Here is a 23963-nt window from a genome sequence, read left to right as displayed (position 1 = left end):
AAGAAAGGAATAATTATATAATATGTACACTAAATGCTGCAGGAATATGATAAGGAAGATTTATATGGTAGAATAGTAGATTTCAAACACACTAACAAGGTAGAACATTTGTAGTTATGGTTTTCACCATGAAATGCAGATATATTTAATTTTATCATTTAATACGTGAAATATAGACATGTTTAATTTTATCATGTGAATGAGAAAAACATATGCCAGGAGACAACACTGCATGTATACATACAATACAAATACACAGGCATGAGCTCATATGTCAACAAAAAGTGGGAATTGTTGAAAAGTCCATGGTAGGTGATAACCTATTTCTGATTTACAGAACAGAAAGAACTAGAAGTTTTACCTCTCTGAGGTAAAAAGACAAAAGTCTAGACATAGTAAAGATAAGAGAAAAACTGTCTAGTGTACTCTGGACATTTTCCACTGTGCACTCTTGATTACCAGACGTGTTAAATCAACTGAAGAGTGAGAAGCTTTCAGTGATATTATAAAAAGAATCCCTCTTCAACTCTACTCCTCCACATATAATAAAAATTCCACTTATCTCAATAGAAACATCTTATCTGCCTGTAAGTATTTTCTGAACGCCTCGAGAGCCTGAATGTCTGAGATCAAAGTCCTTTTCTATCATTCATGGCTGTGCAACCTTGGGCACAACTTCTCTGACCTCAGTTTCATAGAGTTGATAATGAGTTTTAATTTACTTAGTATTTGCAGAATTATGAAGTACTTGGAAAGTGGTCAGCACTCAGAAATGCCAGCAACTGTTTTCGTTATTACTTTCTTCCAACATCGGGTACTATTACCCTATGTTCTGGTAATTATCTTTACAAAATGCAAATTTGCTGTCATTATCACTGAACAAAGACCAAACATCCTAATCTGGCCTATGAGGGTCTATAAGGCCTCCACCCCTCATCTTTTCTGCAGCCTAATTTGTAAGCTCTAGCTTCAGCAGAAGCAGGGTTCCATCGACTTGACAGGATAAAAATCAAAATATTATAAGCTAGGATTAATGGAAGGATGAGTTTGGCTTTCTAATGAAATAACAATATACAAAAATGCTGGTTTTTAATTCTTTAGGCATTACCTGTGAATACAAATTAATGAAGCAAAAGAATAATACTTGTTAATGAGTATTTAGCACTTACTACCAGTATATTCCAAACTTTGCATTAGGTATTTAACACACATTATCTCTTTATTCTTACAACTCTGTAGACAGTAGTATTCATTTTAACTGCATTTGACAGCTGAGAAAACTGAGGCTCAGAGAGGTTAGGTTGTACATCTGCTGTTCCAGAACCAAGAAGTAGCAGAACAAGCCTATAAGACATTTGTACCTGAGCTCCTTCTCAGCACACTCCCATCGAGTGTCAGGTACTATGCTAAGTGTTCACAATAATGTATTAATGCAATTTATACATTATTATCTCCACTTTATACATGAGAAACTGATACACAAAGAGATCATGTGTTTTGGGTCCCTTGGTCCCAAATCTAGCAAAGCAGTTAAATTAAGATTTGAACTCAGGTCTGTCAAAATGTAAAGAAAGGATTCTTTACTATTTAATGCAAATGTACCCTTTATACTTAAATGGTTCTTTAAATGTATTAGGTGTACCATGATACATTAAAATGAATCCTTAAAAATGATATATTTTAAATGATTTACAGCATTGTTGTCCTGTACTTTAAAATGATACATTAACTTAGCCCGATGCTACCTGGAAGAACTTAATGACTCACAGTTAGAGATAAATTCCACTTCTAATGTATGTTTATTATTTTAAAATATTTAATTCTGCTACAGAAGATATGATAACAAATGGGAAGGATGAAACCCACAGTTTGCATTAAATATAGATAAGAGATGAGTTAGTAGACCACATGTGTGTTAAACACAGGTACTAAAGATACATGAGGCAACTGGGCTCTAAACATTCATGATATACTAAATAAACAAGAGCCACGAACAATCCCTGACACACAGGAAGTTCTTAATATTTTTGAGAGCATCATCAGCCAGTGATTGATGGAACTCCTTCCCACCTGTCCTTTTCCCAAGGGCCACAAATAAAACCCAGAACTTCTCTGCAGGCTAATTCGGAAGCTACCACTGTGGCCAGTGTACTTGCCCCTCCATCTCTATGAGGGAGTAACTATGTGTCACTGGCCCAGGGCACCAGATTCTGTCTGTAGTTCCCCTTCCTGCCACCTTATCCCTGGTCCTCATAACCACACCATCCGCAGGGAAAGCTGATGTGGCAGAGAGAGAGGAAGTATGAATGCTGCCTATGCTAGGAATCAGGTAGTGTGATTCTTCAACCTGCTTGCACTAAATCCTAAGTGGATTCTCTTAACCATCTCTTTCCACTTGCTTCTCACACTACATTTTAAATTTATTTCATAATCTATGGAGGTCAGGCACCTGCATCTAGTCTGTGAGTGTTTCTGCTCCATGACCTCTGGAATAGACAGCTTGCTGGTAATGTGTTGGAAGCTACCATTGCATCAAGGTAATTTTCTTTGTGGCATCCCTAAAGAGCAAAGGCATCAAGAACAGTAGCGACTGTGAATTCTGAGCAGGAAGCTTGAGGCTTGAGAACATCTGAGGTTCTCTCTTTTCCTCTTCCTTTTCACTCACCTCGCATCAGCCAGGGTTGCCCGTGCCACAGCCCATGCTGCAACAAATGCTGCTGGAAACCCTGCAATCAGAAAATGATTCAGAGACTAGATTTATTTTAAGATTAAGGGATTTTTTTCCTCAAATTCACCATACATAGGAATATACTACTAGCAGTTCAGAGAGAAAAATAGACATGAAAATTTCTGATATGTGAACAAGAAAAGTCCACTTAATTTTCAATCGTGTCAGTTTGAGAAATTATCAAGAATATTAATGTTATTTGTTCCTCTAGTCTGAAGATAAAACTGGCCTAATTTTTATTTGAGGGGTGTAGGGAAAAGCCATATTTGGAGAAGAGTGAAGTTCCTAGGGTCAGAAGTAGGCAATGGTTAGCGCATTTGACTTTGACTCGTGTCACACTGACCATCATATGTTCTCAAGGACTGAAGCAACAACAGAGACTCCTGAGAAGCTGAGGGATGCTGTTGTTTTAAAAACTTAGAACTTTTTCATCTTAAAAGTAGAAGGCCTACAGAGGCAAGTTATAAAAATCAGGAAGTTTTAACCAGTTTAGTCTCTTCTTTTAGTTCATATTGGCACAAGATAGAAGCATTTTCATGCATAATTAAAAGGAATGCATTTTCATGCATTCCTTTACAGTCTTCTAATTGAGATATTTGTCCTTCATAAGTGCCAAACACCTTCTGGGCTTGCAACATCAAATCTAGTATACCAACTTTCTTTTGCCCTCCAGTAAAAGTTCACTGTCCAGCTCATGTTGTAGTTTAAACTCTGACATCACACAAGCGCAAAATCATGAACCATAACTTTTATGGAACACTGCAGTAGGGGACTGAAAGATTTAAGAGATGACTTTTCTTATGTGGCCTTTATGAAAGAGGTTTAAATAAAGGATATACAGAAACCATAAGGAAAACATTTTAGAATCAAGGAAGCACCTTACAAAAGGGGAAAACAAAATTTTGGTCAAGAACATTTTTTATCATGCATACTTTTAAATTATTTACCTTTAAAAAAACACATTTGTAATTTTTTAGATATTCTTTCTTAGCAACAAAGTGAACAAAGAAATAGGCTGAGAAAAAGAAAATTTTCAGAAAAAGATGAAAATAATGATATGCACAATTATGTCTTTGGTCTCCTTGGTGACCATCTAACTTAAGTTCAGCCTGTCGCTACTTCTACTGAATTTTATGATTCTGTATTCCAATTTTATTTCTTGTTTCTACACTATTCTTTTTTTAATCTGCTCAAATTCTGTGTTCTAGGAATTTTTTGTCAAAATAGATCTACCTAATTCTGGTTATTTCTTAGGTTCAGTTTGCATATTCTATCTATCTATCTAACTATCTATCTATCTATCTATCACATTTCTCCATTAGTCATTTATTAAGTGTCTACTTATGTATCAAAGATTGTTCTAAATCATATAAATAATGAACAAATAAACAATATCCCTGTTTTCTAAAACTTATATTCTGGTGAAGCGGTCAAAATTAACAAAGCAACTTCAGTTGGTGCTATGAAGAATAAATAAAAGTGATACTGTGTAATGGGGAGGGGACAGCGGCTTCTGGTAGGATGGTTAGATATAAATCCACCATACAGCCTGGCATAGATCCTACCATATGGCCTGACACAGATCCCTCAGCTGTTCTGTCTTAGTTATCTTCAAAAAGTGTCTGCCTGTCTTTCATCAATTTTCACATTTTATCATTCTTATATCTGCCTCTTCTGCTTCCTTTACAGTCTTCTAATCAGGCACTTCCTGAATGCTGTTCTATACAATATTTACTAATGGTTCTTGAGTTGGCATTATGTTTTAGATGATAATTACATCAAATATCATACATAGGCACTATGTCTTTATGGAATTGGCTTTTCTCATCTTCTTAGAGAATCTTATGCGTAACACTAGCATAAAGACTATCATGAATAAAGAACAGAAAACCACTTTGGGATCCTTTAAGGATTTTTGATCACCAGTCTTAATATGACTTTGTTACATAATCTAGAACACAGAAATAAAGGCAAAAATACTTGACATGTAAATGTTATTTTAAATTTAAATGTTAAATTAAGTAAATTTAATATAAATTTAAATGTTATCCAATATGTGCATTTACTGAAAGTTTAGTTATTTTTCTTTTTTTTTTTTTTTTTGAAACAGAGTCTTGCTCTGTCACCCAGGCTGCAGTGCAGTGGCACGATCTTGGCTCACTGCAAGCTGTGCCCCCCAGGTTCACGCCATTCTCCTGCCTCAGCCGCCCCAAGTAGCTGGGACTACAGGCACCCGCTGCCACGCCCTGCGAATTTTTTTGTAGTTTTAGTAGAGACAGGGTTTCGCCGTGTTAGCCAGGATGCTCTCGATCTCCTGACCTCGTGATCCGCCTGCTTCAGCATCCCAAAGTGGAGTTATTTTCATAAGACATGTCAATACAATATAAATAAGTTTTGTGAAGACAAAACTTTAACTTTTAAATAACTATACATTTAAAATGTTGAATATGATACATATGATCACAACAAGAAAACAAACAAAAAAAATAACTTGAAGGGTCAGAGTGCATGTATCTTGTGTGGGAGACTTTAACACATGTCTCTGTGTTTAAACACTTACTGCCAAGTGGATGATCAAAAAATGTTTGCTGGATTAAGATATTTTATAAAAGGAATAAAATGGGAGTGTGGGACCATCTCCTGATTATTTTCATGGAACACATTATGTGAAAATATTCTATGTAAGATGGTATTACTAGGATAGGTGCTGTTATATGATGATATGTACATACTGGTGTTTCATCTGACAGCTGAAAATTAAGGATGGCTGTTAATATAGAAGTAAATTACCATATTTAGTAACAATTAAAAAAAGACTTACCTTTTATATACAGAATTAAAATAGAGGAAAATGTGTAGTTGAAATAAAATGGAACTAAGAATAAAGCACCTTATTTATGGGAAAACTGAGACAAGGATGGGGAAAATTAACAATGTGCTTGGTTGAAAGAAAAGGAAGAGTTATCACTAGTATTCACCTTTGCTTCTCTATATATCTTGTTTCATAATAAAAAAATGTAAAAACAGTCATTTTAAATATTTGCCCTTAATTTAGTAAAGGTCAGATATGACACCTATTCTTCTCCAGCTTGTCATTTCCTTTCCTTCCAATTTATTTTTATGAATCATCACAATCAGATTGCACACGGTCGCTCACACCTGTAATCCCAGCACTTTGAGAGGCCAAGGCAGGAGGATTGCTTGAGGCCAGGGGTTCAAGACCAGCCTGGGCAACATAATAAGACCGCATCTCTAACAAATAAGAAATAAAATAATAAAACATTTAAAAAGGAAAGGATCATCACAATCAATATAAGTGTAGCTCCACACATCACTACAATGTGACTAACAGTAGTATTTATTAAAGTGTGAGCAATGATGAAGAAATTCGAAAAATAAAATATAACCCAAATAAACAAATGTCTACATTCATTATTGAATTTTCTATCAACACCTTTTCCAACTCCTAATAAGTATGTGGGTACACAGATATAATTTTGATTTGAAGGAAGGCAAACTACCACAAACTGTCAAGAAAATTTCCAAAGGATCCTAAAAAAGCAAAATATTATCTTTTTTATTTTTATAACTGCTAGTCAAAGATAAGAAAGAGACTTAAAACAGATGAGCTGTCTACAAAAATACAACTTTAAATGTGATGATTATTTCATAATAAAGTATAACAGTAAATTGATTTTCTTTGTCTTCTTAAAGGTTATTAATTAGCTAGCAGAAAGTTCAGCATTCTTTACTTCACATTTCAATTGTTAAGAAAAAAATTAAGGCAAAATAGGCAAAGGCATATTCTTATTTTGGAGAGGAAAAAAAACCTTCAAATTTAGTTATGAGCTACTTAGTGAATTGTTTTCCTATGTTGAGCACCTCCTAATTTAAATATTAAAATAGCAATTGAGATCTGCAACTATTAATCTCCAACCTCTTCTCAATTTTAACCACATATGAGTTTTAATTTCTCTTAATTTTTAACAAGCAATTTCTTCTCTCTATGTCATGTTGAGTCAGTGCCTAACCCAGTAATCCCCCTTGTACTGCTAAATCATTTTTAGAATGAGAACTGAATACTTTTTTAATTACTTATGCCAAAAGTAATTTGAATAATTTCCTTCTAAAACACATGGTAAGTCCATGCAATTAGTTTGTAATTTGTATTTGTTAAATACGGTCAGGATGGTCCTACAAATTCATTTCTGGCACTCTCATCATATGATCTAGAAATACAAACCAAAAATATATCATTATAGCTTAGAAATTCAAAAATAAAAATTTTTAAGATAAAATTATTGATAAAGCAGAACACTGACATTTAGTTTTACATGTGTATGGCTTACAATGAGTTCTCTTACATTTCCTCCAAAGAATCCTCTCAAGAATCTGGTCTAAGGACACTAACCACAAATAACTTTAAAAGTTCGTCACCACTGGGAGAATTACAGACTTGATCTTAATTATTTTTGTCTAAGAACAGAATAAAAGAAAGGGAGATAAAAATAAGAATGGGAGGGATTGTTTCAGGAAAATTGCTGTAGGGATGCTAACGATGGGCATGACAGAATGTCATCATATCCATCACCCAGTTTGAAAGGAATGGAGATATAAATGCCTTACCCCAGCCTATCAAGATGAAGCCCCACAGATATTTGGTGTCCGAAAAGAAAGCCACAAAGATGAGACTATGCAGGTAGAGACCTTCCACCAGGATCCAATAATAGTTTGTAGCCAGGAAGTAAATAAACATCACAACAGCCATCTTGCACCCGATCTATTACAAATAAACCAGAATTACATCATATTAGAACTCTTCGTTGTACTGGATGCCAAGATTAGACCACTAAAAACCAAGTCTTCAGTTTCTTTTTCAGGCTAATATGTCTCCTTTACACAGTAAAGTCAAAACTGTTGAGAGGCCAAAACAGTTATTTTAATGCATCACTTTTCGAGACATGAACTTGATTCTATTCTTAAAATAAGTTTTTCCTTTAAGAAGTTACCCCAAAAAATCACCTTTTCTCAATTTTTTCACTTTATAAAAATAATACATGACCATCACAGAAAATTAGGAACATATAGAAAAGCATAAAGAAGAGAATGTTACCCATATTTCTAGCTTGGATTTATTTTATTTTGGTCTTTTTATGCAGCTATTGCTGCAAAACAAGCTGCCCCCAAAGTTAGTGACTTAAACAGTAAATATTTAACATATCTTATATATCTGTGGATGGGCTGGGTAGTTCATCTGATCTGGGCTAGGCTTATCTCGGCTAGGCTCACTTATTAGAGGTCTACTCTCAACTGGTACACTGTTGCTTCCACTTCCTTCTGTTGGAGAAAGCAAGTCACAGTGGCAGCCCAGAATCAGAATCAGCAGGGATTATTAAGTTACAGGGCAAAGGCACAGATCCAGATGGGGTATTAATTCACACCATCAAGACAATTAACCATACCAGATATATTGCTTCAGTGATCTAATTGAGTGAATCATTGGATCAATCTACTTACTACCACCAGGACATTCAAGAGCAGAATCAAGTAACATAAAATTTTATATTGGAACAAGTCACTGAGTATTTAATAAAGGGACTAAATATCATGAGCTTTTAAATCTCAGGCTTGCTGATGGAATTTTTACTTTCGAAAGTGGTGGGGCCCATGACAGTTACTGTGGTGCCTACACCAAATACCATTCCAATCTTGTGCATTTTGCAGTTTCCATTCCAGAATATTCTTGAGGAAAAAACCCAATAACTTTTAATAAAATGATGATTGATTAGACATGAAAGGACAGAATTGAGGGAGAAAACATCACTATACAAATTGATAATCCATTTTAGTTAGTTCAGAGATAAGCAAAAGCAAGTTAACATATGTTTAGTGGACTGTAAAATTGTACTTATTTGTAATATTATACAAATTAGTAATGAGAGAAAATGGTGAAAACACTTACATATTGTGATTTGTCCACAGAAGGTGCTTCAATGGAATTTTGTGGGTCATCCTGCATTATTAGGGACTCCAGCTCCTTTACTCCTATGTGAGTGTGGACTACTCTGTCTTTGACAAAGATGCTTGTAGCTCTCAGCATGAAAGACACAAATAAGTGCATGTGGATATAGTTCCTAGTGCAATGCAATCGTCTATGGAGAGAAATATTCAGTATTTAAATTTGGATAAAATTTAAAATGGGGGAAAATACCCACGGCGACTGCTGCCACCACCAGCCAGCCTGCTCCCCTCCAGCAGGGACTGGTTCAAGACTCCAAACAAATTCCAAAATCTGCAGATACTCAAGTCCTTTATATGATATACTGCAGTATTTGCATATAACCTATGCACATCATCTTGTTACTTTAAATCATCTCTAGATTAGTTACAATACCAAATACAATGTGAATGCTACGTAAGTAGATGTTATACTGTGTTGTTTAGAGAAAAATGACCCCAAAAATAGGTACGTAAATGTTCAGTATAAACATAACCAAACTTTTTTTTTTTCCTGTGTATTTTCCATCCATAGTCTGTTGAATCTGGGGATGTGAAATCCCGGTATATGAAGGGCCGGCTGAATTGGTGCTCAAAATTTTGTAATGATTCAGATTAAGTTGAATGGAATTGGACACATGTTAAAGTGTATAAAAAATAAACCATAACAAAAACAATAAATATTGTTTCTTTATGTGCTGATATCCAATAATTTGGGGGATTATTTAAGATGAATTTTTGTCCAATAGCACCAAAATCACTTGGGAACTCATTCAACTAGATGCTGTCTCACTTTGCAACAAATATACTGCAATACATACTTATTGGCTTAAAGGTTTCATACTACTTTGATGCTTTAAGTTTTTAAACAAAGAACCCTGAATTTGTCATGAAAAATTAATTGTCAAATAATATAACAACATTAGGCTGAATTTGAAAACTTGCATTTGAGGAAAACATTTGGAAAACATTGTGAGACCACTATGTCTTCTCTGGATAGAAAAGAGAATGTGTCCCTTCACGGAGAAAGTGATGGGCATCACTCACCTGAAGTAACCAATGATGAGAATAGCCACAGCCAAGGAACCAAAAGAGATGGAGTAGCCAACCGTATACATTACATAGAGGCGTTCAAAGAATTCTTGCTGCAAGGGAAGAGATGGTCATGTATGATATAGGACTATTTTACCAATAAACTGGCAAAGAAATAGCATGTCATTTTTGGAATCTTATTTCTAATTCTCTTTAACTTTTTTGAGCTGTAATTAGAATGCAATAAAATGTAGATATCTGGAGTGAGCATTTTGATAGGTTTTGACAAACCAAGTTCATTTGTGCCCCTTGCTAGTCAAAAAAACACCCACCATCCACCCCCAGGAAACCACTGTTCAATATCTGTCACCACAAATTAGCTTTCTCTGTTCACATACTTCATACACTTCTTGGCTACTCTTAGACTTCATAGGATTACATGATACAGTATAAACTCTTTTGGTCAACAAACTGTTTTTTATATTCATTGATATTGTTACCTGTATAAATGGTTCATTCCTTTTCAATTATTTCATTTTAAAATAATTATAGATTTAAAAGAAGTAGAAAATAGTGTAAGAAAAGCCCCAGGTTCCCTTCACCCAGTATTCTCCAAAGCTTACATCTTACATAGTTTTACTAAAATATCAAAACCAGAAATTTAATATTGATGCAATGCACATATTTATAGTTTTATGTCATTTTATTATATGTACATTTTCATAACCATTACTGAAATCAAGTACAGAATGATTTCACCAGCACAAAGTTCTCCCTTGTTCTGACCCTTTATAGTGACACCTCCCCCTCTCCACTATTCCAAACACCTGGAAACCCTTAATCTGTTTTCTTTCTCTATAATTTTGTCATTTCATAAATGTCATATAAGTAGAATTATACAGTATGGGATCTTTTAAGATTGGACAATGGTGTAAAAATGTGATTGGACAAAAAGGATATAATCTAATACTAATAGACTGAATGGGGAAACCCAGCAAGGGTTTTCCATGTTTCAATCAGGCCAATCCAATGAAGTCTCCACAAAAGGGCCAAGAAAATGGGATATAAAGAGCTGCTAGACAGCTGAACTTACAGAGGCTTTCAGGAAGGTGAACAAGAACTCATCCATTTACCAGAAGGGTGATGCACCTCAACTCCACCAGAACAGAAGCTCCTGCACTTCAGACTCTTCCAGACTTCACCCTATGTGTCTCTTCACCTGGCTGTTTTTTGTATCCTTTAAAATACCCTTTATAATAATATATAGTAAATGTAAGTGTTTCTCTGAGTTTTGTGAGCTGCTCTAGCAAATTAATCAAGCCTAAAGAGGGGTTTGTGGGAACCCCGCCTTGAAGGTCATTAGTCAGAACTTCCAGGGGCCTGGTCTTGCAATTGGCTGCTGCCTTGAGCTTAGTGAGAACTGTGCATCTCTAGGAGATTTCTCTCAGCTTCCCTGCCCTTCTCCTGGCCTGTGGGCTGCATCAGTCATGCAGTTAGCGAGGGCCCCATGTGCCTCAAGAGATGCCTCTCAGCTCCTCTGTCCTGATCCATGCCTTCAGCCAACTGCTGCCTTTCACTCTGTGAGAGCCCTGTGCACATCTCAAGGAATTTCTCTGAGCCCTCTGCCTGCCCCAGCCTTTGGCATACTTTCCCCATGCACTCGTTTAAGACCTCACAGCAAAGAATTGCCTGGTGGATCATAGCTCACTAAGACTAGGGCTTACTCCTTGGGATTCTAAGCCTTTATGCCAGCCCTTGTCTGCTAAAAGTTGGTATAAAAGCTTGTCTCTTTTCTCTTTATCCCCTTCAATGGCCTGTTTTCTCCCCTTCTACTGTGGTCCTAGGGATACACGCAGCCATGGGTCCCTTCTCTCATAGGAAGGGCTTGCCCATTTCCGGAATTTAGTTCATTTAGATTTCTTGGTATCCTCAACTCATTTTTACAGATTATTAATTTTGCATCTAACCCAACTTATTGTTGCAACTGCCTACAATCTGACTGGAAGCAGGAAGACTTTGCCTCTTGTTTCTTTTTAAAAAATATTATTTACTACTTATTATTTTCTCTTAATAAAATAGTAAAACTTTTCATAGAAAATATTTGAATAATGTGTAAAATATAAAAGAGAGGAGGAAAAAAAAAATCTTACAAATTCTAACCAATCAGAAAGAAACACTGTTAATACTTCATGTACTTCACATATATCTTGAAGTTGTTGTTATTATTTTTAAGAGATGGCATCTCCCTATGTTGCCTAGGTTGATCTTGAACTCCTGCCCCAGCCTCCCAAGTAGCTGCAACTACAGACACAGGCCACCATGCCCAGCTAGTACTTCATGTATTTCATTTCATTCTATTTCTGTGAAATATTACCTATTATTTTAAGCATCTGCATTCTCCATTTATATATAAGTTTATTCCTGAATTTTTTGTGAGACAAAATAATTGCCCAAGGCTGCAAACTCTATATAACATTTATATGCATACATTTGAGCTTATTTAACCAGTTCTTCATTAGAAATTTAAACTCATTGAAACATTCATTATAATAATTATTTGTTTGATGAACATTTTTTCCCATTCAGTTCCCCCATTCTAAATCCTTATGCTTGATTTTAGAAGTAAATTTATAAGATCAAAAAATATGATTCCTTTGAAGTTTTTAAATATATACTGCTAAATTGCTTTCCAAAAGTACATCTAGCCATTGGATAGGAGATGTATTATATGGTAGTTTCTACGGTATGCTACTGTTTTAAATACCACACTCTAAAAAATTTAATAATCTTGTCACTTATCATTAGAATTTCTTCCCTTTTTTTTACTAAAATAATTATCTCATTTTGCCATGCCAACTATATGAAAATGTAGAGAAAAAAAATAGTGCTCAAAAATATCTTAGTCTTGTGGCATTTATTCTAAATGTACACTTTTTTAGTTTTTTGCTTTTCCTTCCTTATAAAAAAATTTTATTAGCTATTAATAATTTATATCTCATAAATAAGTAATACCATTTTGCCCTACAGTGTGTCAAAACTTCAGGAGATATCTAGTGTTCTTATTAGACATATTTTGTTTTCTTGGGTTTTCCCAAATTATTACTTAAAGGTTACAAACAATAGAAAACATTCTTTGTGTTTTTAATTAAGGAGATTAAATTATACTAACACGATTCTTCAAATTTTCTATTAACTTTTAAATCATTTTACATAAACTAATACATATATTGAGTACATCAACCATCTTTAGTTATTTTTATTCTTAAAATACACAGTAATCACAGAAAATGGTTTTAAGATTAGAGTTCAGTATAAATAAAACCATGATTTAATTTAATGGCCATTAACAGCTCTGAGAGGTTTGCATTTTTCATCATGTAATGCAAAAATAAAGATAATCACAGAGTACACTAAGTATCAGTGAATGTTTATTTCTATCAATGAGACTGAAATTATTTTGAAGCATTTTAGCTTAACTGAATGTTGACGTTAGTTCCATTGTAGAGTACCTAACAATCTCCTCATATTGACTTATTTTATCTAAGAAGCTTTTCAACAATTAAACAGATAACTGAAAGTCTTTCAGCCAATTCCTAAAGAACTCATTAAGGTAGAAAGTTAAGACAGGAAGTTCTATTAATGCAAAATCAAACAAAGAAACCTTCAACTCACTACTTCTCTTGCTGCTGTTCTGCCTCCCTACCTCCCCAAAACATCACCAGATATAAAGAAATATGTCAAAAATTTGAAGAGTTTTTGTATGATGGACTATTCTCAGGGTTTTCATAAAGGTCATTTATATGCTAATTTATCACATTAACTCTTAGCATCATATGCATATATCATCATGCATTTTTACTCACGAGGTCTAAGTGGTACAAATTTAAACACGACTTTTAAACCAACTTTTATAACTTAAAAGTAACTCTCCAAAATATCCCAAAGTTTACATATGATTTCTATATTGGAAACAGCCCTGATGTGAAATTAGGACGTAAGGGCTCTACTTTAAACCCTGTTGTCACCGAGCTATGTCACTTTGACTAACACCTAATCTCTGGTTCTCAGTTGACTCACATCTTTGAAATTAATATATTGTGCTGGAAGAATTATATGACGCCCCTTGCTCCCCTTTAATCCTACAACTCTAATCTTTTATATGCTAATGAAATCATCTATTGGTAAATCTTATGAGGTGGAAAATACACCTCTAAAATGCAAAGGTCCTTCTGGAACATACAGATGAGATGTAGCCATTCATACGTAACTAAGAAGAAATCATGAATCATGTTACTAACTACCTACTGGGATTTTTATTCATAATACAGCATAATGTAATGCAATGTAAACAATGTAATGTAACATAATAAACATAATACACACACAGATATAAGTATGGATGTATGTATCTCAGTCCGGTAGCTCTAGGCTATAGAAAATACCAGAATGATTGATATGCATCTGAAAGGATTGCAACATTGCTTTTATCTTTTATGATCCTTGTGTCGTGGAATAAGAGGGTTTTTATATATAATGGTTGGCAATTGAGAATTGCATTAAAACATTATTCTGCTTTCCCTTAGGAATTCACAAATAGAAAAATTCCATTACCTTTCCTATGCTGATATCTGGCTGCAGAAAGCGAAGGCAGTCTGAATAATTGGCCCATGTTTTATTTAAACTGTGCATAAAATCCCATGTTCCATTGGGGTTACAGTGTCGGAAAGCAACTCCTGTAAAGACATGAAAGATGCTGAGATTGCTCAGTTCCCTTAGAATCTATTACCAAGAAAAAGGACAAGTAAATGTTTGTTTTAAATTAATCATTACATAAAAATTCACTACCTTTATGGTTGAAGTCATAAATATAAGGAGGGCATGGAACAGCTGATATTTTCCCCACTGTTCCTCTGGGCCAGCAAATGAGTCCATCCCATTCAGGGAAACAATTTCCTTCTAATGAGAAAAAAATTGAAGCAAATAAGCAAAGAAAAATGTAGTTGGAACCAGAGAACAAATGCATTCAAAATACAAAATTTTAGGTCATTGTCTGTAGCAAAATTAAAAAAAAATTGGTAGTTTTTGAAACTAGATAGGATAGATATGATGCAAATGTCCAAAAATTCATCTGTGTGGCTTCATCAAAGGCCCATTCATAGGAACATTTGCTTTGCATACATCAAAAATACTCAAATCATTCCAGCATACTAGTTATGGTAGCTATAGCAATTAATTTATAAGAAACATTGGAAATCATTGTGAACTACTTCTGTGGTGAAGTTTTTCTGACCATCGTAGTTGTAGCTACATTTTTACACTAGATTCTTGAAAACTGTTTTTAAAGAACGTAACACCTAAAGCAGCACACTTCACTGGCAAGCCCCAAGACTCAGGTTTATCTTTTAACCAATACTTTTCCTTGAGTCTAACATTCATCTCAAACCACATTCTCATAAACTCTACTCTTCTCAAGATGAATCCAGAACTTCATCACTTCCCACAACATCCACTGCCACCACAATAGTCCAAGCCACTTCATCTCCAACCTGAATGAGTGCAACAGTCCAGGACTGGCCCTCCTGATTCCAACATTTCTTTCTGCAGGACAGTTCTCTGGGTGGCATTGAATGAACCCAATTCTCCCTGCCCCCTTTTCTTGTAGTTCTCAAGAATAACTGTAGAATGTGCTGGGAATGCAACATGCTGAGATAAGGGGTGAGGAACTGCCTGGAACAGTCCAGGCTCCGTTGCAGGCCCTCCCAGGAACAGGATGTCTCCAGACATTAGCCCCATGCACTGTGTGTTCCCTGAGGTATATAACCAGGGTTGGGCTGTTTTGTGGGGTCCCTCTGCTGTGGTGCACACAGGTCATGAGCAGTTGAGATTCCATCCAGCCCAGGCAGCTTTCCCAAACTGTGGAGCACCAGTTCCCAAGGACTCCTAGGCTTCTGTTGTTCCTTGCTGCCTACCTGTGAGTAATAAACCCGTTTCATATATCTCATGCGCTGGGTATTCTGCCTCACTGGACTCAGACAAGCTGGTAACTAGTGCACAGTAAACCTGCTTCACACTTTCTTTCCTTTATTTTTGACACAATAGCCCCAAATCTTCCAACAGCTCCCCATCTCAAAACATAAATTTCTATAAGGCCTGAAGTGCCCACAGAATCTGCCCTCTCACCCAGACACACTTATTCCCTTACCTCCTATATATTTGCACTCAAATGTCAACTTCTGAGTAAACACACTCATCTAAAATTGCATCCCAAAATGTTCCTTATACCTTTTCCTGCAGTATTTTTCACCTGAGTTCTCATCACCTTCCAGTATTGGGTGTTATTGTGTTATTATATTCCTAAGTCACAGGATTTAAGAAACCTGAGGGTAGAGATTTTTGCCTGTTTTGTCTCAAGCTTTAGCCACATTCCTGGAATGCACCTGGCACTTGGTGGAGGATTAACAAATATTCAGTGTCAATTCTCCGTGCTCTCACAGAACTCCTTTCGATTAGTGATGGCCTGAACTTCCAGGAAGACAGCCTGTCAGCCAAATTATACCCCAGCTTCTCAAAAAGAGATACCTTCAATGACTGCTGTATTAGTTTTCTGTCACTACTGTAACAAATTACCACAAACTTCACAGCTTAAAATAACAGAAATGTGTTTTTTCACTATTTCTGTAGGTCAACAGTCTGCTGGTCTCAGCTGTTTCTCTCCTTGTAGACCCGTGAGGCCAAAATCAAGGGCTGGGCAGGGCTGCATTCCTCTCTGAAGGCTCTGAGGGAGTATCTCTCTCCTTGTTCATTTGGGTGGTTGGGAAAATTCAGCTCCTTGCAGACATAGAACCAAGGTCCCCATTTCCTTGCTGTCAGCTGTCAGCTGAGAGCTGTTCCCAACTTCCAGAAGCTGCTTGCTTTCCTTGGCTCATGGCCCCCTTCTTCCATCTTCAAAGTCAGCAAGGCAGGTTGAGTCCTTCTCACATTTTTAATCTCTCCTCCTCTCTCATTTTCTGCTTCAACTCTGATTCTTTTGTCTTCCTCTTCCACTTTAAGGAGCCCATATGGTCACATGGAATTCACCCAGATAACCCAAAATAAGCTCCCTCATGTTAAGGTCCAGAACCTTAATTCCACCTGCAAAGTCCCTTCTGCCATGTGACACAGCATACATAGGCACAACAGCAGGTATTAGGGTAGAAGTTACTTGCCACCACAAGTACTACCCATTATAGCTCTCTCAATTTTTTAGTTACCAGTTATACTAACTGTGCTGAAGATTTTTGTTCTAGCTAATGTTCATGTTGTCAAGTTATTTGCTCAGTTTTAAACAGTCAGCATAACAGAACCTTACAGAAACACTCACCTCTACAGAAAAAAAAAAATCAGTTATGAACCCGAAATTAACTTCTTAGTGTCCACCATATCACACAGAAACAAATACTTGATTTGCTTTGTGCATTGCTGAAGCAATAAGAAAAGAAAATGTCTTTCCAAAAACATTTTCTTGGAAAAAGCCTTGCTTTGCTCACATAATAAAAGCCTGAGCTTTACATATCACAGGCAAGGCAGGAGCCTATCCTAATGGCTCCTGCTTCTGGTGCACAGCTCCACCTGCCTCTCTTTCCACCATTATATGCTTTGTTGTTTGTATGTTTTCATTTTCGTTTATACAGAATGTAATGACTCCACCTCTTCCAACAACTTTGCCCTCAACATTGTATCTTGATATCTTTCAATTTGCCTTTTCATTAATAAGTCACATGTCTTTATATATCTGGACTGCAAGTAAGTATGTGCCCAGTATCTATTGTGTATTCTACATAAATTGGACCTGGACACACATTCTTATTTCTTGGCAACTAGCTATCCCTCCAAAATGTATGCTGCAATGTCATGTGCTATTTTCTAGCAAAAGCCAATGGCCAGTTTGTTCTATAATTATATACTTTTAAAACTGCTATGAAAATTTTTTTTCCTCCTACTCTAAAAGGGACAGTTTTTCTCGTTCCCTACAAGATACCACCTCACACATGTACACACAAGGACATGCTGCCCAATTTTTAGAAAACCAACAGTCTCCCAAAATATTTCTGTAGATCATGCTTATTTTTGTGGTTGCTCTTTGACAAAGACAGTAGTGAATATTCACAAAAGGTTGAAAAAAATGAAGACACCATGAACCTCACATAGAAAATATAAATTTTTTTTTGAGACGGAGTCTCACTCTGGAGTTAGTGGCATCATCTCAGCTCACTGCAACCTCTGCCTCCCGAGTTCAAGCAATTCTCCTGTCTCAGCCTCCCGAGTAGCTGGGACTACAGGCACCTGCCACCACGCCCAGCTAATTTTTGTATTTTTAGTAGAGATGGGGTTACACCATATTGGTCAAGCTGGTCTAGAACTCCTGACCTCAGGTGATCCACCCGCCTCAGCCTCCCAAAGTGTTGGGATTACAGATATGAGCCACTGCGCCCGGCCAAAAATAAAGATCTTAACTAGCATTCTCTCCTTGATCATCATTGCCATCCAATGTGAGTTAACACTTGCATTATTTGGCAAGGATCTAATTAATTGACTAATGACTCCCAATCTCTCTTTATAAATTAGTACCATTAATTATAACTCTATAATTATTTTTGTGTGCCAGGACAAACTAATTATGAGTGAAGCTTGTCAAAACATGACATTTACACAGAACAATCTAAAATTTGGAGAATGTTTTTCGCTTTTCAAATAAAATGCGACCACACTTGAAATAATAATATTTTGGATCAATAATATTTTGGTCTTTGTTTTTTAAGTACTTGAATAGTTTTATAGCTGAAATATTTGCATTTATATATCCTTTTCTCTCTTTCATAAACATTAGGAAAACTTTTATGCTCTTATGTTCTTTTATTAAAAATCTTTCATAAATAAAACAAAATCATATACTCATAACCTAGAATTGGCAGCTGCTAATATTTTGCAATAGTTAATCTAATTTATTTTTTGCTACAGATTTTCAAAGTATAGACAGTCTGACAGCTCACTCCTAAATATTTTGATATGCATCTCTTAATTTTAGAAGAATGCAAAAATTAAAATTCCTTAAATTAGCTAGAGAATTCAAAACGTCATTCTAGTGTTTTACAACTTTAAAGTAAAGAGCACTTGAGTCAATTTATCTATAATTAGACATTTTAATTGAAAGGTAAACCAAAGTTTGACCACATTTAATTCTGTCTTATTTGCATAGAAAAAGATCTCCATGCAAATAAGGATCTTGAAAAAAGTGCTTTTTCTCTTTTAGTATTTATTCATCTACATGTTTCACATCATTTGCATCTTCACAAATTTTAGGTGTGACCTAAGTTTACAACCAGTTAATTTATTCTTTTTTGTATAATTCATAGGGTGTGTGACTGATGCACACTTGCTTATCTTGGCCCATCCTATTTCCTCTTTTGAAATGTCTTTGTGATGGCTAATATTAGGGTCGACTTGATTGGATTGAAAGATGCCTAGATAGGTGGTAAAGTATTGTTTCCGGGTGTGTCTGTGAGGGTGTTGCCAGAGGAGACTGACATTTCAGTTAGTGGACTGGGAGAGAAAGACCCACCCTCAATGAGAGTGGGCACCCTCCGGTTGGCTAGAACAAAGCAGGGGAAAGAAGGTGGGATAAGCTGGCTTGCTGAGTTTTCATCTTTCCCCTGTGCTGGATGCTTCCATCCATTTCTCCTGCCCTTGGACATCAGACTCCAGGTTCTTAGGCCTTTGGACTCTTGGACTTACATCAGTGGTTTGCTGGGGGCTCTCGGGTCTTTGGACATGGGCTGAAGGCTTCCCTGTTTTTGAGGCTCTTGAAGTTAATTGAGCCACTATTGTCTTCTTTCTTCCCCAGCTTGCAGACGGCCTATCATGGGAACTCACCCTGTGATCATGTGAGCCAATTCTTTCTAATAAACTCCCTTTCATATATATGAATATCCTATTAGTTCTGTACCTCTGGAGAACTTTGACTAATACAGTCTTACTTTCCCCTCATCACATCTTCTTTACTTTTAACTACTTCTTTACTTTTAAGATGAGATCATTATTCTTTCAGGAAGCCTTCCTTGATTAAGATTCATCTTCAGTGGTTCTACAGTTGTTAAAATACCTTTGTTCTTAAAATTATACACCATTCTGAAAGATGCCTGCCTTCCCTATTAAACCATTAACCCCACAGAGAAAAGACAGAATCTTATTCATACTTTTCAGAGCTTACAACAGAAGTAAAACACTCTGGGCATATAATAATATTTGTTGAACTGTTAAAGGGACACTGACAATGATAATGTTGGCCTAGGTGATCTCTGAAATATCTTCTAGCTCAACGGTTTATAAGATTTCATAGAAAACTGCTTACTCAGCCATCATAGATAATAATGCTTTCAAATTTTTCATGATGATGTATCCCCTTGTTAGATTTCCATATCTAAGATATTAGGATCAGCATTCTTTAGAAGTTGCATGAGTGATTCCCTTTTCAGATACTACTAGACTAGTCATTCAGAAAGCTTCCTTTTAGTACAAGATATCTACAAAGGCTATATTAATGCAAAAGTCTTCTTTCTTTAAATATGGCTTAATTGGCTATAAAGTAAATGAATAGATTATAGACCAGAAATATAGGAGCAGCAAGCTCTACATTTGGGGTTTACTTTAGAGGCTTCTACTACCCTGTTCACTTAGAGTTTTGGTGTTCAGGTAACAAAAGAAGAGCCTGAGGCCTGATAGGGTGGAGAAGTTGAACAGGAGACCCCTGTAGAAAGTCAGTATCCTCAAAAGATGACACTTCTCCCACTACGTGGGTGGACAAGAAATAAAACCATCCTTCAGAAAGAGATTGGTTTGTATCATTCTTGGCTACATTTGGAGTTGGAATAGAAAACAGTGGGAGCAGGGGGAATTCTTCTCTATACATTTCTAACCACAAGCCCATATTCATGTGTGATCTAAATTTAGTTTAAAATGGACTTAGGTCAATAATTTATCTAGGCACCTTGCAAGTGCAAACACAAATTTTCTCTAAAGAAATGCACTTTAAACAAGAACCTCATGAGTTACTCATCACAAATCATTAGACACACAAGGAAACAAGCTACCATGTGTGGTAGTCAGCATTGACCAGCAAAGTCTATAGATATTACAATTATCATATGCAGCATGTAAAGCATGTCTAGGGAAAAAAAGAAATTTGAAAGAAATTTGAAAGAATATTGAAGGAGCAAGAGACTATCAAAATTGAATATGAAGACTTCAGAAAATAAAAATATAATGAAAATTTACTAATGGATGGATTGAACAGTTGTTAGACAAAGCTGAACAAAGAGCTGGCAAACTGGAAAATATATTTGAAGAAATTACCAAAACAGCAGTAAAGAAACAAAGAAAAGGAAAATACATAAGACACTGACACACAAAGGGCAGTATGAGGAGGTCCTATATTCGTCTTCTTAAAGTTCCAGAGGGAGATAAAAGAGAGAATAAAGGAGAGCAAAATTTTAGAGGCAAAATAACTAAAACATTCTCATCACTGAATAAAGATACAGATACTCAGATTCAGGAAATCCAGTGAATCTATACCTAGAAACAGTGAAACTGCAGAATATCAATGTTAAAGATTTCTTAAAAAGAGCCAGACAGAAAAAGCTAATCACCAACAAAGGCTGAGAATTGATTTGTCAGTAATAACAATGGAAGCAAGAAAAAAAAAAAAAAAAAAACAGTATCTTAAAAGCAAATAATTTTTAACCAAGGATCATATGTCCAGAAAAAGTACCTTTCAAGGTTGACATTGAAATAAAGACATTTTCCAACAGAAAAAAACTAGATCACTGTAAACATATTCTAACATAAAGATTCAAAAATAAATAAATAAAGGATATTTTATTCAAAGAAGAAAAATTATAAGACAAAATTAAGGCAGAGCTAAAAAGCATATAATTTGGAAGCAAAAAAAAAAGTATCTCAAACTATATACATTATTTGGAAAAAGGAAGTGAATGATAAACTTTAAACTTTCTGAAATTAAATATGTGAAAAATTTCTAGGATAACCACTAAAAGCATTAAATATAATACATATCTTCCATACTAGTTGCAGGTGGCAGGGGATGGAATAAAATGAGTAAAAGGTCTCACTCAATCCAAGAGAGAGTTGGAACTGGGGAAGTGGAAAGGCAGAGGAAGAGCTGGTGAAATAGAAAGCCCAAATAAGATTTTAGAATTAAACTCAAATACTGTATATTAGTAACTACAATTAAAGTGTTGAGCTAAATTCTTCAGTTAACAGACAAAGATTATCAGAATGGATAACAAGAAAAACTCTATGTGTGTCCTGTTTGTAAAAGATACTCCTGAAATGTAAATATACAGAAAAGGTTAATAAAAGAATTAGGAAGTATGAGTTGTTATTTAATGGGTACAGAGTGTCAATTTAGATGGAATATTTCTGGAGACTGATTGCACAACAATGCGAATATACTTAACACTACTGCGTAGTACAATGAAAAAAATGTTAATGGTAAATTTAATGCTATGTATATTTTGTCACAATTGAAACATTTTTTAAAGGATCGGAAAATATATACAAGGCAGACACTAACCAAGAAAGAAGCAAACTAGTGTTGTTAAATTTTTTAAAATATAGTAATTTTAAATTGTACATATTTTTTAAATATGAAGGAAAAGTATCCTAGAGATAGAGAGGGCTACTGCATAACTACAAAAGGTTTAATTCACCAAGAAATCTAATATTTCTAAACTTAAATAACCTTATAATATATTTTCAAAATATATGAAGTAAAAATATCCAATGAATTTTTCAATGAAAAGTTGAAAAATTCATCATCATAGTAGCATAAATTTTAAGATATATTATCTCAGAAAATAATAGGTCAAGCACATTTTAAAAATAATTATGGATGCAGAATATACGAACCACAAAACTAACAAGCTTAATCTAGTGGACACTATGAAACACTGTACTCAGGAACTAGAGGACATACATACCTTTGAAGACCACATGGAACGTTATCAAAACTGACAACACTTTTTTTTTTTTTTTTTTTGGAGACAGAGTTTCGCTCTGTCGCCCAGGCTGGAGTTCAATGGCGCCATCTCGGCTCACCGCAACCTCCGCCTCCCGGGTTCAAGCGATTCTCCTGCCTCAGCCTCCTGAGTAGCTGGGATTACAGGCATGCGCCACCGTGCCCAGCTAATTTTTGCATTTTTAGTAGACGGGGTTTTAGTAGATGGGGTTTCGAGACGGGGTTTCACCATTGTTGCCCAGGCTGGTCTGGAGCTCCCGACCTCAGGTGATCCGCCCACCTCGGCCTCCCGAAGTGATGGGATTACAGGAGTGAGCCATCGCGCCTGGCCGTCCCAACACATTTTTAAAACTCAGTGTCATGCAGACCACATTCTCTGATCATAAACAATTGAGAAATCAATCACAATTATTTGTTGGCATTTAGAGAAGTATGAAGTAGATTTTGAACTTCATATTTTATAATAGAGGCAATGTCCACAGGGACAGAGCCTACTCCTCCAAGCTTACTGCATGTTCAAGGGCAAATCAGTATGCATGGTCTCTACAGGCAGACAAACCCTGAAGAAAGGACTAAGGGACAGACTGATGTGCACATGCCCAATTGCTATTCTCAAACCCACTATCAGGCAAGTCACTTTTTCCACAGGGAAGGAAAAGCATGTAGGGTAGAGATGAAAAGAGTGTTGTTATTCTGCTGTACACCCCTCCACATGGAAATGTGGATTGACTGATAAGGATCTCCCTAGCACTAAAGAAGGAAGGAAATATGCAATCTTTATGAGAACGAATAGGAGGCACAAGGGTAGCAAATTTTCTTGGCATCTTTACCTCCCTCCTGGAGTTGAGCTGTGATGTTGAGTTCACATTGTACTTTCGCTTTCAGCACAAGGACAATCTGCTCCTCTATAGTAATGGTGCCATCAGAATCCAGCTGTAGAAATGAACAAAATACAAACATTTTCATCATGTTTTTCCAAGTCAGGATGCAAGCTTTCATTATTTCACCTTCTAATCTAATTGAAAATGAGTTTTGATATCAAGCTATTTGAAATAGTCCTTTATCTGAATCAAAACTCAAAATCCATCAATGTGTAAGATTTTAGAATAATTTTACTTTTACCTGATTAGCCTT

General features: G+C 35.7%; 1 protein-coding gene across 1 annotated transcript in view; it reads right to left on the bottom strand.

Moving 5' to 3' along the window:
- The window catches only part of PTH2R (parathyroid hormone 2 receptor), a 94718-nt gene that overhangs the window by 43611 nt on the left and 27144 nt on the right, over positions 1–23963 (bottom strand). The window contains exons 2-8 of the mRNA XM_007966070.3: positions 23660–23762; positions 14603–14713; positions 14369–14490; positions 9773–9870; positions 8691–8880; positions 7355–7508; positions 2666–2726 (exon numbers count right to left, since the gene is read on the bottom strand). Coding sequence (XP_007964261.1) covers positions 2666–2726; positions 7355–7508; positions 8691–8880; positions 9773–9870; positions 14369–14490; positions 14603–14713; positions 23660–23762 — 839 coding nt within the window. The remainder of the gene's footprint in view (positions 1–2665; positions 2727–7354; positions 7509–8690; positions 8881–9772; positions 9871–14368; positions 14491–14602; positions 14714–23659; positions 23763–23963) is intronic.

The sequence above is a fragment of the Chlorocebus sabaeus genome, chromosome 10, assembly GCF_047675955.1.
Source record: "Chlorocebus sabaeus isolate Y175 chromosome 10, mChlSab1.0.hap1, whole genome shotgun sequence".
NCBI lineage: Eukaryota > Metazoa > Chordata > Mammalia > Primates > Cercopithecidae > Chlorocebus > Chlorocebus sabaeus.
Note: the sequence above shows the minus strand (reverse complement) of the source record. Positions and strands in the feature narration are given on the sequence as shown.